The sequence below is a fragment of the Parasteatoda tepidariorum genome, chromosome 5 (assembly GCF_043381705.1).
Source record: "Parasteatoda tepidariorum isolate YZ-2023 chromosome 5, CAS_Ptep_4.0, whole genome shotgun sequence".
In the NCBI taxonomy this organism is placed as follows: Eukaryota; Metazoa; Arthropoda; class Arachnida; order Araneae; family Theridiidae; genus Parasteatoda; species Parasteatoda tepidariorum.
The window spans coordinates 42,282,615-42,299,925 of NC_092208.1; the positions used below are offsets into that span (position 1 = coordinate 42,282,615).

At 32.1% G+C, this 17,311-nt stretch overlaps 1 protein-coding gene across 1 annotated transcript in view; it reads left to right on the forward strand.

Moving 5' to 3' along the window:
- Positions 1–1,903: 1,903 nt before the first annotated feature.
- The window catches only part of LOC107437496 (CKLF-like MARVEL transmembrane domain-containing protein 7), a 22,330-nt gene continuing 6,922 nt past the window's right edge, over positions 1,904–17,311 (forward strand). Inside the window, exons 1-4 of the mRNA XM_016049514.3 lie at positions 1,904–2,071; positions 7,218–7,353; positions 10,638–10,817; positions 14,629–14,727. Coding sequence (XP_015905000.2) covers positions 7,225–7,353; positions 10,638–10,817; positions 14,629–14,727 — 408 coding nt within the window. The 5' untranslated portion in view covers positions 1,904–2,071; positions 7,218–7,224. The remainder of the gene's footprint in view (positions 2,072–7,217; positions 7,354–10,637; positions 10,818–14,628; positions 14,728–17,311) is intronic.

The following is a 17,311-nucleotide window of genomic DNA, read 5'->3' on the forward strand; positions in this document are numbered from 1 at the left end:
ATACTATCGTGGGCTGTTAAAGGAGGAATCGCGCTGTCACATGTATATCATTATAATTCCGAAGAGTTTAAGAATAAAATCTTTGATATTATTAAGTTATTCGAATTAAAACTTATAAAAAAAATTACTGCATTTATAAGATTAACTTACAAATTTAATCCATACAGCTAGGTTGCTCGCGTCTCACTAGAACTATTGGCGACTCTTTTGAACTCGTGCTTAGAGGTGATCCGATGGCAAACGGCACACTGCTACAATTTAAATTAGATTGAGGATGGTAGTAATCCCCTGGCTTCCGCACCACACTCCCTAACTAGAATGTAATCCGATCAGATTCTAGTGTTTAGCACGGGAAAGTGACCAATGGTTCAAACCATAGTAGGCGAGCACACCGACTAGGCGGCTGAGTAATTGGGCTAAAGTTCATTCATAGTTTTAAGAAGTAGCAACATTAAATTGTGAAGTTTTGGCTCAGGGGATAAGGGGTTCGCATCTCTGTGCCTCAGGTTCCAACTCCAGGCTTGGCAGGCTTTTTCGATACGAATTCTGGTCCCGGTGCAAGGTATCTTCAATGGTTAATGCATCAAGGATTAGAATCCTCTTGCTGTCGGGTCAACCGTGGGAGTTTTCCTAACACAGATGCTGGTTAGCTCCATTTGAAAGTGAAGGCTAGTTTTCCTGATGTTTGATCCAAGAATCAATTTGTCCTTTGGGTTGAGTTCAAAATTGCAAGGCTGCGCAATTGAACATTGATGTCGTAAAATCAAAAGGGGTCAGCTGCCCTATGTCGAATATAAAATAAAATTTTAAAGTAGCTTTGAAAAATGAAATATTTTAAATTTTAATCATAATGAAGGAAAGAAATATAATATTTGAAATTGTCCCTGATTTAGTAACAATATTTAGAAGATTCGCTGAAAATTTAAATCGAGCGTAACTCCAGGCATTTGGAAAAACCGGAGTTGAACATTTTAATTACCGACTCCACATCTTTGGTTGTAACTCTAAAAATACTCTTCCGCGATGACTCTTGTGATAGAGCGTTCGCCTTCCTATGAGGTAAACCGGGTTCGAATCCCATCGATAGTTCGGCGATACGAATTCCGCATCCGGCTTGCACCGACCGCAGTGCTGACATGAAATATCCTCAGTGGTAGACGGATCATGGGTTTGAGTCACCTTGCCGTCAGGCTAATCATAGGAGGTTCTCGTGCTCTTCCTTTCCACGTAACGCAAATGCGAGTTAGTTCCATCAAAAAGTCCTCCACGAAGGCAAATTTCTCCCAATACTTGTTTCAGGAGTTCCCTTGTCATCTGGATAGGGTTCAAAATTACTGCATTACACTTCTAGTTCCATTTGCAATCAAGCTAGTTCGAAAGCTTCCAATCTCGTTTGCTTTGACCTGAATTCGCCAAATTCGTGGGGATAGAGCGTTCGCCTTCCAATGAGGTGAACCGGGTTCGAGTCCCAGCTATGTCTGGTCGATACGAATGTCGCATCCGGCTTGCATGGACCCAGTGCTGATGTAAAATATCCTCAGTGGTAGATCGAGCATGGCTTAGTCCCCTTGCAGTCAAGCTAACCATGGGAAGTTTTCGTGGTTTTCCTCTCCAAGCAATGAAACTGCGAATTAGTTCCATCGAAGTCAAATTTCTCCCAATGCTTGATCTAGGAGTTACCTTGTCTTCCGGATTGGGTTCAAAATTACAAGGCTATAGAGTTCAACATTAGCAGTCGTAAGCCCAAAAATTGGGTAGACTGTTCAACGACGGTTATAAAATATAAAATGAAATATTAAACATATAAATTAAAATCTCTAAAAATATTTTTACTTGTTCTTTAAAAAAAAATAAACACATTCACCTGTTACTCGATCGAAATTTATTTTTGTTCTGCGGGGGAACTGCGATAGATGGATCGATAATTCGTAAATAGTACTTCAATCCAGCATCGTCACTATAGAGACAGTATAGAATTAGTCTGCGTGGTGTCGTTTATTCCCAAAGGTTGGATGCTAATGTTTACGCAGGATAAAGAGCAATAACTATAGGCTTTGAGTGCGTGTTTAAGGTATATTTATTTTTTAATGCATCTGGCATGGTTCCCTATTTGTATTAGCTTATTCGCCGTAATTTAGTTTGAAATTTCAGGCAATAAAATAGAACAAATCATTAAAATATGAATTTTTGAAGCTAAAAATATTTAAATGATTTTTTTGAGCAATTTAAAATTATTTAATTTTACTATTTTAAAATTTTTTCAAAATTATTAAATAAAGCTGAAATTAAAAACTTTTAAAACTTGTATTTGTTTACTAATATCGCTGTTTATTTCAGCTCATTTGCCGTAATTGAATTTGAAAGTTCCAGCAATAAAACCGTACAAATCAATATTGATCTTTGTGGTTAATTACATTTTATTGATATATGTTTTTTCTTGTTTTAACTTTTAAAAATAATTCTGACTTTTTAAAGTTCTGAAGTCTTAAATATTTGTCAAACTTTTTAGTATATCTTGCATTGTTGGTCATTGTTTATTAATCTAATTGTTTGTCTTAGCCTATTCGCCATAATTCAGTTTGAGATTACCGGTAATAAAACAGAGCAAATAATTGAAATGTAAATTTTTGAAGTTAATAATATTTAAATGATATTTTATTAGCTATTTAAAATCAGTTTTACTTTTAAGTGGTTTACAATTTTAAAAATTTGTCAAATTTTTAAATAAAGCTGAAATTAAAAACTTTTAATGCTGTTTTTCCTTACTAATTTCATTGTTTGTTTCGTTTCATTCATCTTAATTGAGTTTGAAATTCTATCCAATAAAACAGAGCAAATAATTGAAATATAAATTTTTGAAGTTAATAATATTTAAATGATATTTTTTTAGCTATTTAAAATCAGTTTTACTTATAAGTGTTTTACAATTTTAAAAATTTGTCAAATTTTTAAATAAAGCTGAAAATAAAAACTTTTAATGCTGTTTTTCCTTACTAATTTCATTGTTTGTTTCGGTTCATTGTTCAAAACTGATTTTGTTTGCTAATCTCGTTGCTTCAGTTCATTTGCGTAATTGAGTTTGAAAATTTAAGAAATGCCAATACCAGAGTGCAAACAAATATTAATTTAAGTCAATAACATTTAAATGATATTTTTTTTAAAGAAATATTCTGACCATTTAATGTTCTGCAGTTTTAAAAACTTGTTAAACTATTAAATAAAGCTGAAATTAAAAACTATTTAATTAAAAATTATTTAATTATAAAATTATTTAATTATAAAATTATTTAATTATTTAAAACTGATTTCGGTTAATAATCTCGTAGTTTATTTCAGCTCATTCGCCGTAATTGAATGTGGAATTTGAAAAAATAAAACCGAATAAGTCATGACGTTTTGAGTTTGACATTTTGTAATAATTGGATGATTTATATTTTTTAACTTTTAAAAAATAATTTTAACCTCCTAAAGTTTGATAGTTTTAAAATATGTCAAACTATTAAATAAAGCAGAAATTGCAAACTGTTTTGCAACCGATTTCGCTTAATCATCTCGTAGTTTGTTTCAGCTCATTCGCCGTAATTAAATGTGAAATCAGAAGAAATAAAACCAAACAATCAATATTAATTTTTTGAGTTAATAACATTTCCATGATTTATATTTTTTAACTTTTAAAAAATAACTTTGATGTCTTAAAGTTCTGCAGTCTTAAAAATTTATCAAATTTTTAAATAAAGTTAAAATTAAAGGCTTTTAAAACTGATTTTGTTTACTAATTTCGTTGCTTCAGTTCATTTGCCGTAATTGAATTTGAAAATTGCCAATACCGACGTACAAACCAATATTAATTTAAGTTCATAATATTTACATGATATATGACTTTTTTTTTTTTTTTTTTTTTTTTTAATTCTGACCGTTTAATGTTTTGCAGTTTTAAAAATTTGTTAAGCTATTAAATAAAGCTAAAATTAAAAACTGTTTTAAAACTGATTTTGGTTAATAATCTCGCAGTTTCATTCGCCGTAATTGAATGTGGAATTTAAAAAAATAAAACCGAATAAGTCATAATTTTCTGCGTTTGTTTTTTTAAATTTGAAGTAATATATTTTATGCAAATTGAAACAAATAATGAATCAATGTTCATTCAACTTCATTTTTTAGTATTTTTTGATATTATCTTGATAGTTGCAATAAAATGAGAAATAATAATAAATTTTTATTGCTTTCTTTTTTAAAGAATGGGAAAAAATTGTGAAGTAAACGGTACGTATCAAAAGTAAAGACTAATTTAAACACGAAGTAAATTAGTGCTCCCATAAAACCACCAAGATGTGTGTTATACTTTCTAATGAGGAAGAAGTAAACTAATTGAATGTAAAACGAAAAAGAAAGACATTTTTAAATTAAATCAAGGTATATTTTTGTGAAATAATCTTATATGTTATCGAATGTCCAATAGAAAAAAAGAACATCTGAAATTTTATCGTAACATGTGGTTATGATACGGTAAAAGTGATTAATCCGGTGATTATTTATAATTCTCAATTATTATACCTGATTACCAGCACCATTAAATAAGTTAAATGAGCTAAATAGCTAGGTACAGTGCTCAAAATAAATTTTAAAAAAAAAGATATCCCCTTTTGTGTGCTCAATTACATTACAGCTTACAAGCTTTTCTCAAGTGAAAGAAGCACAGATAGCAAAAGTCAGAGAAAGATAATAAGAAGATATGTATCTTCTTCTATCGACCAAGGTTACGGCGAGTTTCGGACCCGCTACCATCATGCTACAGTTTGTGGGTTATACCACTCGGTCAAGCAAGTATCATTATTTTAGATAACTTTTTTTCTAATGATCAGATTTTTACAAAATAAGTATCAATCTTCATTGGTTAAAATGATAACCTCAAATATGGTAATTAATTTGTAAAAAATATAAAGTTACAAAAACAGACGCAAAAACATACTTTTTCTGAATAAATATACCCTTTTTCAACGGAATTGGATATATGACCATTAAAATTGGGGGGGGGAGGGTATCCGCAATCTGAAAAATGTTCTCCCAATAGGTTCGGCAGTAGGATAGTCGAAAATTTGGGTCCTTAATGTTCATATTACTTTTTGCTCAATTACTCATATTTCAGGAAGTTGTACAGCGAATCAACAAATTTTTGAACTCAATTATTAAATTCGTTAATCCAAAAATTTTTACTTGTAAAAAATATTTTTAAATAATTTTTCTTATAATTTTTTAACATTTTATTTTATAAGGGGAAAAAAATATTAATTTCTAATGTATGTAAATGTTTACATTCAGTCAAACTATGTAATTTTAAATGAAAAATAACAAAATTTGAATGTAATTGGTCGAATAGTTCTTGAGAAATAGAATTTTAGAAATATGGCTATTTTGAAATTTTATAATTCAGAACTATTTAAACGATTTAGCTCAAATTTTGTATTTTGTCATTCAAAATTACATAATGTAAACTGGTGTAAAAAGTGAATATCTTACTATTCAATATATTTTAGACCCTTTAAATAGAATAATAAAAAAATGACTAAAAAAAAACCTTAACAATTATTTTTTGCATGGACCTTTTTTTAACTAAATTAATTTTATAATTGTGCGAGAAACTCCTGCAAAAGCAATTAGATTCCTATTTTCCCAACTGTGGATACCTGGTTCCAGTTATAAGGCAAGCTTTTATTTATTTCAATTTTTTTTTACCCAAACTAAAAAAAGCCGAGAAAAAAATTTTTTTCTTAAAAATTAAGAAATAAACTAAAGAGCTGGTCGTTAGAGGCCGCTGGATCGGAGAACAGCTCCCAGGCTATTATGCCAGTTAAACCGGCTATTATTTATAGAAATTAGCTATTATTTTAATCCTGATCGGTCTTGTACACCCTTTTCCATGGTGGCTAGAGGACTCAATAATGAACTCCAAGCAGCACCAAAAGATCATTTTTCGCACACTCTTTCACGTTTTATTACCAGCGTTGAGCAGCCGACCCAATTTTGAGTTTACGATTATCAATGTTTAACTCCGTAACCTTGTAAGTTTAAATCTAACTCAGATGACAAGGCTACTGCAAAATCACGCATTTGGGCAAACTTCCTTTCGTGGACTTTTTTATGGAACTAACCCGCAATTTTGTTACACGTAGAGGAAAACCACGTAAATCTCCCCAGGTTGGTTCAACGGCAATGAGATTCTAACTCATGATCCGTTTATCACAGAGGATATTTTACTTTACCACTGTGGTTGGGGCATGTCGGGAGCACAATTCGTATCAACCAGTCATCGGTGGGATTCGAACCCGGTCCTCTCATTAGGAGGTGAACACTCTATTCCCTGAGCCACCACAGCTCACTACTCCAGATTTCTGACCCCGACCTTCCTAACTCACCATCTGTCCTTGGTTCGATTCCAATCGTTGCCAACAGAGCATGTCTCACTCAATCCTCCCAAACGGGTATCCTCCTGCCTTTCTACAGAAATCATGTGTTGAGAAAGTATTTTCCTTGGAATCTTTCTTTTGGATAAATTGATTAAAACATCGTCTATGCATGATTACAATACTTCAAGGACCCAGAAAAAAGAAAGCAGAAAAAGGTCAGGTACTTTTCTCAAAGCGAATAATGCTTTCCTACCCTCTCCCCTTTAATTAGGTAGAGCTTCCCGTTTAGTTTACGAAACTATTTCTAGAACTTTCTTATTCGAACCCAGACATACTGCCACCTTTAAATTATTTCTTTTTCCCTTTCGTCCCGCAGTGGGCTGACTGATTGTAAAGATACGGTTCTTAGTACAGCATTGAACTGAAACATCACTGGCTGCAGTCAGAAAGCAGATAGTTGATCACTTTGATCAGCCAGCGTATAGTGACCTAGGGTGCGTCGTATCGGAGGGTGCACAGTATCGAGGAGCTTAGCAGGGAGTCAAAATTGTAATGGTATGTCTTCTGATCATCCTCAGTGATGTTTTGAGCTCATCGCCAATAGCTCATTGTGCAGCTCTAGTGAAACGTAAATAAAATATCTACCTAAATACCAACACTTTCCCCTTTCAGTAGTTAAAAATGCATTAATTTCAACTTTTTTATTTTTCCGATCCATGGAAACCTTGTATTGAATGTTTAAACTAGCTTAACTTAATATTACCTCCTGATGTTGAGCGAACTTGATCTTTGAATGTTTTTTTTTCCTTCCAGGAAGAAAATGAATATGCTAACTCCAACTGGACATATTGCGAATGATTCGAATGCTGATCACCATCATACTCCAAAAATGTTTTTTGATCTTACCTACCTCCGTACACCTTCTGGCATGTTGAAAATTTTACAAGCTGTTAGTATATATATATATTTTTATCATTATACAAATGAAGACAAAGATGATATATCCACTAGCTTGCAAAAGTGTTAGATCAAACTCAGTTATATAAATTTTGAATCGAAATGTTGTAAAATAATGTATCCTATTTCTTAACTTAGTGTATTTATCAACAAGAAAACTAAGTCAATACTTTGAAAGTCATTTTAAATCATACACAATTTTCATAGCAGTCAGGTTTCGCATAATAACAGTCGGACGTCTATTTAACGAACTTCCAATTTGCGAATTTCTCTATTTTGCGATTTTTTTTCTTCAAGGAACCAAGAACATTTTGGAAATTGCTTCGTAAAATAATTTCCAAATAGCGAAATGAATTTTCTATTTAGCGAACTTTTCTCTAAGATCCACTTTCCCTATTTTCCAAAATATTTAAGAACATTTCTTGTTAACGCTTTTATGAGGGAAATGACCTTGAATTGATTTTCGAAGCCACTTTAGCTTTTAGAGAAAGCAGTACAATCCCTTTCCTTTTTTGTTTGGTTTTAATTTCCTTTTGCCCTGATTTAGAATCCCTTTTTATGTGGATTCTGTTCGGATTTGGTTTTTGTCGGATTTTATAACTAAGAACGCATGTGGTGATGTATTTTCTAAAATTACTTTTATAATAAATGCAGCTGTAATTTTATACATAAATGAAGTTTTGTTTTAGTTGAAAATGTATGTAGCATGATAAATGTAACACTGGTTAATGTTTTATTCTATTCTTGCTTTCCATGCATATTTTTTTTATGGCTAAGCTTTGTAAAATAAACAGTAAATACTAGTTTACAAGATAAAGACAATTGCTATTTTAATTATTTAAAGATAATTGCTATTTTAATTATTTAAAGATAATTGCTATTTTGATTATTTAAAGATAATTGCTATTTTAATATATTATATTTTTTACAATTACTATTTCAATTATGTCTAGTGCTTATGAATTTAAAACCTGTTTTGTGTTGTTTAAGTGTTTCAAAAAGTGATTTTCTTTTTAACGAATTTTTTATATAACGAACTTACTATCGGGAATTAGCGACTTCGCTAAATAAAGGTCCGTCTGTAGTTTTTTTCTGGTTTAGGTGGTTTTCGTACAGTGCTCAAAATAAAAAACGGACTACCCTAAATAACTTTTGATCTAATGATGGGATCTTTGCGTTCTAGGGGTCTCAGTCTTAATGGTTCCATGGGGTGACTTCAAATATGCTAATTAATTATTCCAGAAGATATTTAAAATTAAGAAATCAGACACAAAAACGTACCTTCTCTGAATAAACATATTTTTTTAGACAAATTCGGATTTTTGACCCTTAAAAAATAAGTCACAAAATATGATTTATGATATGGTTTAAATATGGTTGGGTATATCTTATTAAATATGGTTTCAATAGTTTGATTAGGAGACCAAGGTTTGGACTCCGTAATGTTAAACTTTTTGCTAATTTCCCATATTTCGTGAACTTTTTAAGCGAATGGAAATTTCTTGCATATACTTACTGAGAAATCTAATTTTAAAAAGGCGTCTTCTTTAAACTTCGGATTTTTCAATCGATTTTGCTCAAATTTCGTATTTTGCCATTTGAAATATCGTTCTTTAAAATGATGTAAAAAAATTCCTACCTTACAATTAAATTTTTTTTCATTTATTAATAAATAAAATATTATTATAAAATGTAATGAATGTTTACTAAAAGTTATTTTTTGCATGGAAATATCTTTGGATAAATAAATTTTGTAATTGTGTGCAAACTTTCTCGATTTGCTTAAAAAGTTTTCGAGACAAGGCGAAATATGTGAAAGGTAAAATTAACGTTAATGGATCCAAACTTTAAGCCGTTCTCCTGACCAAACTATTGGGACTATAAATTCTAGATTGTGGCAACCCCCTATATTTTGAGGGCCAAAAATCCGAATCAGTCGAAAAAAATGGTATGTTTATTCAGAGAAAGTACGTTTTTGTGCCTGATTTCGTATGTCAAAATAACTTTTGTGCTAATTAATTAACATATTTGAGGTTACCCAATCGAACCATTAAGATTGAGTCCTAGGACATGAAAATCCGATCATTAGATGAAAAGGTTTTTAGGGTGGTCCATATATTTATTTATTTCTTCTTTTTGCGCTCTGTATGCTAATAATGTAATATTGATTTTTGTTTTTGTAGAATTTATTCTTACATGACTATGTCAAAAAAGAACAGAATATTCCAATGAACTGCATACCGAAATCTTATCTGAAGAATTTTACAAGAAGGAGCTTTTTAATTAACATTTTAACATTTCTTTACCATTATTCACTTTATAAATTTTCAAAATCAGCTTTAATGTACTTTTTATCATTAAGATATCAGGAAAAATTAGATTTGGGCTTACAAAAATATGAAATTTCCGAATTAAATAATCGTTTTTATACCTCACAATTCAGAAATGTATTCATTATTCTCAAATTAATTCCAAAAAAAAAAATTTTTCATCTTAATTCCTCATTTAATGAGAAATTTGCTTTTAGGCCGAAGGGTTTATCACTTTCTGCGAAAGAATTATTTTAATTTAATGATACATTACAATAGCATTATAACTACAAACTTCATAGTGCGTAAACTGTAAAGGTCACATTTTTAAAACTTTGTCTACCTTTCCAGTTTGGGTGTTATAAATCCAAATTTGTTGATAAAGAAGCTATATTTCTTCAGAAAAAAGAGCGTTTTTGCGTCAAAAATAAGCATATTCCGCCATGATTGCAATTAATTGCTAAGACTTTTCTTCGAGATATTATTGCCATTACTTATTAAAGAATTAAAATTCAGTCAATAATTCCGAAGTTATAGGGATGTGCATTGGACAAAAATAGAAAATTTCGCTACTGGTCAGTAACCAAATATAACATTTTTAACAGTCACCGCTTTTGAAAAAAAAAATTTTAAATTTTAAATGATTAAGAAAAATGTTGAAGCCTTTCTCGCAATGTAGTTCATTTCGAAAAATCCAAAGAAAAAAAAAGAGAGAGAGAGAGAGAGAAATAGCCGTAGAATATTCATAATAATTCCATATTTATTGAAAATAATAATAAAATGCATGCAAGTATTTTCTTCCTAATAAAGTGATCGAGTGGCAACTGGGAGACAATTTTTTAAACGACAAATATTATATTTAGCTGTCTTGAAGTCGGTGGTGGCTGTTAATTTCGCCCTATAAGGGTGACCTGTCTCTGCTGACTATATTCTTGAAACAGTTCTTCATTTAAATATTCTTTTTTAGGCTGACGGCTTATTTGGATACTTATGCATGAGAGTAGTCACTAAGAGCTATGATTTTCCTGCCGGTAGGTATTACGAATTTGTCGCGCTTCTGGGTTTTGTCATGGCTCTAAATTTAGGATTCTTACACATGATACACGTAACAGATGTGACAAGCAAAACAATACCTTGGGTGCTAATTGTAAGTTCTAATTTTTTATTTATTATTATTAACATACGCTTTATTTAAATGTGAGATATTCTGACTTCAATTTTTGTAACTTAAAATATTGTTACGCAATTATTGCTAAGTGAATTGGTGTGATGTTTAACACGACAGGACAATTTTAATAAAATAATTAGGAATCAAAATTTCGTTACATGAAACAAAATTGAACTAGGCCAGTTGAATTGCCAGCCATAAGATTAATATACAATCAAGAGATAAACCAGACTGTATGATTAGATAGCTTCCTGCCTCAGCACGGATTGGTCATCTTCAGAATTCGACTTCAGATGATCCTGTCTAGGACGCTTTGATTTCTCAGCTTGTGATTTGCAGTGTCTTAAGTCACCCTCGAGCCAATCTCCATCCACTTGAGTTTTGGCCGTCTTCTCTTTCTGGTGCCGGTTGAGTTGGTTATTAAGACGTCTTGTATGATTAGATTGCAAGAAAGTGCCGTAGCACTAGCTGCAGAGACGACTCCTAAGAGTTGGCCGAGGGATAAAATGAAAGCTAGCATAAAAAATTTCACAAAACGTCAATACGAAGAATAAAAGCCACAGTTTTGTCACAGAAACAGATACTGAATTCGACGTTCTGCCCGCCATTCCATCAATTTCCACACATTTTAAGTTAGGTGATTTTGCTGATCAGTCGAGATGCAATAGGGTTTATTTATCTTCACAAATCTAGTCTAATGTTCTTTCTATGAACTTAGTTGTCATATTGAAAACTATGCTCATCAGCTGAATATTCCTCATGAAGGTGTTGACTGAATGATAACACCTGGTCAGAATGTTATAATAAACATATTGAGTCAAGTACGTGTGGTCAGGCTTAATAATGAAAACGCACCCAAAATTATAAAGTCTCACATCCAGCTTCATTCTGATTTCACGATTTCTACACGGTTGATAAAGTGTTCGTTTGGTAGGCTCATCAACACTTTTTACGTTAGAATTTTTGCTTAAGGTTTCATTTCAGCGTATAAGATATACTGTTATTGTCAAAGAAAAGCCTTGGATTTCACTTTAATCTTCATACAATGAGAAAAATCTACACAGAGTTTACTACGCAGCTTAAGATACCTCAGTTAAAAATCTTATTTAACGGGTTCAGTATCGCACGATCTTTCAGAAAATGAACTAACAGTTCGAAAAAGGGTCCACTGTCAAGTTAAATGGGTATAGATAATCTCCACTGCTTGCTGATTTTGAGAGAAAAGCCTTGAGAAAATTTTTCGGTGTTATAAATGTGGATGGCTTATGGAGACAACGACATAATTTTCACTAGTTTATAGGCCAGGGGTGGCCAACCTGCGGCTCGCGAGCCACATGCGGCTCTTTGAAGGATTATTTTTGGCTCTCGATAAATGTACCCGAGTTCCCTTTTCCTTTTTGTGCTATTATATTTTAAAAAATTATTATCGCTCCGTATATGTTTCAAAATGTCTTTTAAATTACTGAGAACAAATATGAAAGATTAAGTGCAGCGTTGTTCAGTTCAAGGTGAGTTTTCCTTTTCCAATATAATTATGACACAAAAAGCTTGTGGAGAATTAAAATTAATGGAGATGCAAGAAGATCAAGCTCTACAATTAAAATAAGTCGACGTCGATTACTGAATTTTGGAAATTTGTACCAGAATCGAAGTATCCTGAATTAAAAAAACGCTGCTTGTCGAATTATTTCAACATTCGGAACAACGTACTTATGTGAATCATGTTATTCCACTTTAAAATTCGTGAAATATAATCACCGACCAGTATGAACTAACCAGCATCTCAAAGAATTGCTGAGAAGTGCTGTCACCAGCTATTCACCAAATTTAAAGAATTATCAAGATAAGTAAAATAAATGTGTTTAATTTTTAATGTTTAAATTCAATACACATATTTTGTATTTTTACTTATATGTTTTCAATAAATATAATTTATGTAAAAAAGAAATTAGTACCTTTTTAGCATACCTTTTTGAAAAATGACTCGACTATCAAGGAGCTTGGCCACCCCTGTTATAGGCTATTCGAGGAAGTTGATATCATTAAATACATCAAAATATGTCGCTTAAATTTTGCGGGTCACATCTGTCGAATGGACCCATCTTCCTAGACATTTAAGATCTTCAAATGCAAACCAATGGGAACTAGAGTTAGAGGTAAGCCTAAGATCAGATGGCTTGACTGAGTGGCAGAAGATTTTAAAATCCAAAGAATTACTAACTGGCGAACAATAGCAAAGAAAAGAGCAGAATGAGGGAAAGTTCTCGGGAAGGCTCTGGCCCACAAAAGGCTGCCATGCCAACAGAAGAAGAGAATCTCCGGTCGTGGAGAATACTCCTCCCATAATGCTGTATCGGCTAATGAATAACGAATCTCCGGTATGTAATATGGTATAAAATGTAGAGTGTTTGCATTTCACAGTATGTGCTGAGGTTTGACTCCTCGAGCAAAGACTCTGTATCAGATATATTATCACTTGTAAAGACAAACACTGTGAATATTATAATACATCACATCAGTCTTTTTCAACGATTTCAAAACAGTGAAAATCCACTCACGGTTGCGTGCTTGAGAAGTGTGGTGTGGATATTGGACAATTACGCAAAGGCGTATAAGATAGATAGTGATAGATAGATAGATAAGATAGATAGGCGTATAAGATAGATAGATAAGATAGTGACTTCGTTATTTATTGCACTAATCACAATCTTAATTGAAGATTTTTAGGGTAGTGTCACATGCGCCGGTATTGTTTTAATTAACGAAGAAATTTATCAATTGTAAAATACTTGTTTACATCAGAGAGTGTTTTGTAAATTATTTTTTAAAAAAAGTATGATAGATAACTCGTAAAACAACAATTTTTTTAAATCCAAATATAGAACTAACTAAATACCATGTTTAGGATGCGCATCGAACCATTAAAGGTCTGGTTTCTTAGGACAAGCGCCTTATCTGGGCGTCAGCGGGACGTCAACATCCCGCTGACGCCAACAAAATACTGGTTTGTTAGCTCAAGGCCTGGTTTCTTAGAACTAGCGCCTTATCTGGGCGTCAGCGGAAAGTTGACGTAGAGCTGATGCCAAAAAAATACTTTTTTGTTAACTCAGCGTGAGCAGTCGGTCCAACGCAGACATTATCTCTCATTGCACATGCGTTAATAACGTAAACAAATATTTATTTTGAATTTGTATTGATTTTGTTATCGTCGACCAGAGTTTTAGAGAACAAATAATGACTTTGTCCAAGAAAAAACACATTATAGCTGAGCTAAATGAAGAGTGATATGTTTAATGAAGAAGCTACGTTTAATGTCAAAATCAAAATCTTGGCTGATTTCAATGTGCTGTTGGCTGTTGTCCGCCATTGCTTCTGTGGTTAACGTCACGTTGTAATCCAACTGCAGTTGAGTTGGACGGCAATTGTACTTCAAGATGAGCGTTCGATGACGTATACTATCAAACTCACAAATGGACCAATCAGAGGTTAGCGCTGATTTCCAGCTGACGGCGTCCTGTCCTAAGAAACCAGGCCTTAAGATTGCCTCGTTATTTAGTATATGAAAATCTATTAATACTAAGCAAAAGTTTATATGTATTTATTCTATACCTACCTAAAATTAATAGTTAATTCGGCTTTTTAGTAAATTTATTCGTAACTCCTTACGGAAAATTGTCATACGATAATGATACGGTCAATAATTAATAAAATACTATATTCATAATTGAAGTATACAGAATAATATTTATAGATTAAATATAAAAAGTACATTTGTTATATTTCATACTAGGAACTGATATACTCCTTAGTATGGTCCTTTCTCTGTTGCATCGCTGGTGGCATTATTGCATCTTGGGCAGAATATCATACAGCTCTGGCATTTTCCGCTGTAAGTTCATGTCAGTTCCTTATAAATTTTAGTTTTCTTTTATATTAAAAATAGTTCATTATATCATTAAAATTGCAGTCAATGACAGCGGTAAACTCACCGTTTCGTGGTTCTCTTGTTGCCCTATGCAGCAATTCTTTTAATCCTTGGTGTTGAAATTTTAAAAGCAATTTGCAGGGGTAAAAAACATTTACGGATTCCAGAAATAATATTTAGACTAAATCGGAGAAATAAATGCTGCTCTGTATATAGTCAAAGGGCCAATGATGTAAACCGGTTTCGAATTCTACCAATGGCTGGTCGATTCCAACTCCGCACACGGCTCGCACCCACCACAGTGTTGATTTAAAAATATCTTCAGTGGAAGACGGATCATGGGTTAGATCCCCCTTGCCGTTAGACTAACGGTGGAAGGTTTTGTGGTTTTTCTCGTCGTGTAAAGCAAATGCGGGTTAGTTCTATAAAAAAATCCTCCAGAAGACAAGGGAACCTTGTCTTCTGGATTGGGTTCAAAATTACAAGGATATGGAATTGAGTATTGTAAGTTGTAAACCCAAAAATTGAGTCAGCTGTTCAGCGCCGGTTATAAAATAAAATAAAATATAGTCAAAGTGCAAATCGGAAAAGTAAAAAATTGTTTCCGAATTCATCACTTTGCAGCCCATTTTTGACAGACATTCGTCTTTAGGAACTTAGGTGCTACACATTAAACCTACTGATCTCGGCTTTTTTTCTCTAAATCCATGGCATAATGTATTTTAAATATAAATCTTAGTGAAAATTTTCGCTGGTTAGCCTACACGCACACATCACTTCGCATTTGCTCACTAGTTAGCTCATCAGACCAATATATATTTTTCCTTAAAACGAGTACAATTTTTTATTTTGGAACTAATTTCCGAAAGAGATATTTATAGTACAAGGAAACTTCACTGATGGTAAATTTCGACCGAAAAATTCCCTAAATTAAAATTAAAATGTTTTATTTTATTACGTATGTTTTATTTCTTTTGATTATTATTTAATTTATATTTTATTTAATTTATATTATTATTATTATTTAATTTTTATTATTTATTATTTAATTTTTATTTATATTTTTAAGTCTTAAGGAATGTATAGCGAACATCTAGGCAATATGTCCTCTTATAAACATATATGGGTCCACGGGCCGATGTGCACCTTGCTCTTGACCTGGCCCAAGCAATGTTTTTAAATCATCCTCGGAAGAAGGAAAAAATGTCTTGTGAATAAAAAAAGGGAAATTAAAGCTTTATTTCGGATAGATTTTAAACTAAATAGATATCCCACTACTTTTAAAGGTTTTTTTTTTATTTTTTATTTATTTATTTTTTTATAATTGTCGTAGAACAACCGACCCAATTTTTTGGGTTTACGACTACTAATGTTCAACTTCTGAATCTTGTAATTTGAACCAAATCCATAAGACAAGGGAACTCCTGGATCAAGTATAGGCGGAAATTTGTCTTCGTGGGGGACTTTTTGGTGGAACTAGCCGGCATTTGCGTTACGTGGAGAGGAAAACCACGAAACCCTCTTGCGATTAGCTTGATGGTAATGGATCTCTAACCTATAATCCGTCTACAAAAAATACAGCGAAATTTACATTTGCTACATTTGCTAAAAAAAAAAAAAAAAAAAAAAAAAAAAAAAAAAAAAAAAAAAAAAAAAAAAAAAAAAAAAAAAAAAANAAAAAAAATAGTGCGTGGAGTCCCTCCGCGCGGAAGAAGTGAAACTTCGTAATGTGGAAATGAAAATAGGAAGGGGTAGAAATTGATTTTTAGAGAAATTATATTGTTTCTTTAAGACAAACTTTATTAACATTGCTTACAATTCACAATTGATCGCATCTTTTAATTATCATTTTCGAGTGGAGAAATATCCAGATATATAACATTTACAATGGGATTATGATAACTAAAGTAAGATACGAAATGTTTGAGTTCTATTTTTTCAATATTTCTTGCAAAAACTGCATCAATGGTAGTTACCCCTGTTGGATCATTCCTACCATTTATCATTTCGAATCCAAATTTGTCTTTAAGGAAGTTTAATAATGTTTCAGGTAGTGAGAAATTCACATTAAAATCTCCTGCAAGGATCACAGGCAGCTCACAATAATCAATTTCTTCACCAGTAACGTCTGCCAGAGCTTGTGAACCTGCAGTGGATAGTGGCAATAAAGATTTTGCGATAAATAATTTAATATCCCTCATGGCTGCATTTGGTGAAATATAAATGGCAATTAGAAAAGAGAAAACCTAATTGATATTCACAAGAGGCGTACCTTGACATAACCTTCATTTTTTACAATTGTTATCCACTGAGTTTGAAAATAAAAAATACTACCCTATTAAATTATATGTGTACAGAAACAAACTAAAAAATTATTTATAGAAAAACAATACTTTTATTATTTTTATGCTAGTGAGAACCAAAACAATATGGAAATGTATGAGGGAAAACGGGATCCTACCACGTGATTTCCCGGCCAATAAAAATGTAGCGTTAAACGTTTAACGCAACCTTGTTGGAAGTCGCATAAGAAGTATAACTTCAAAAA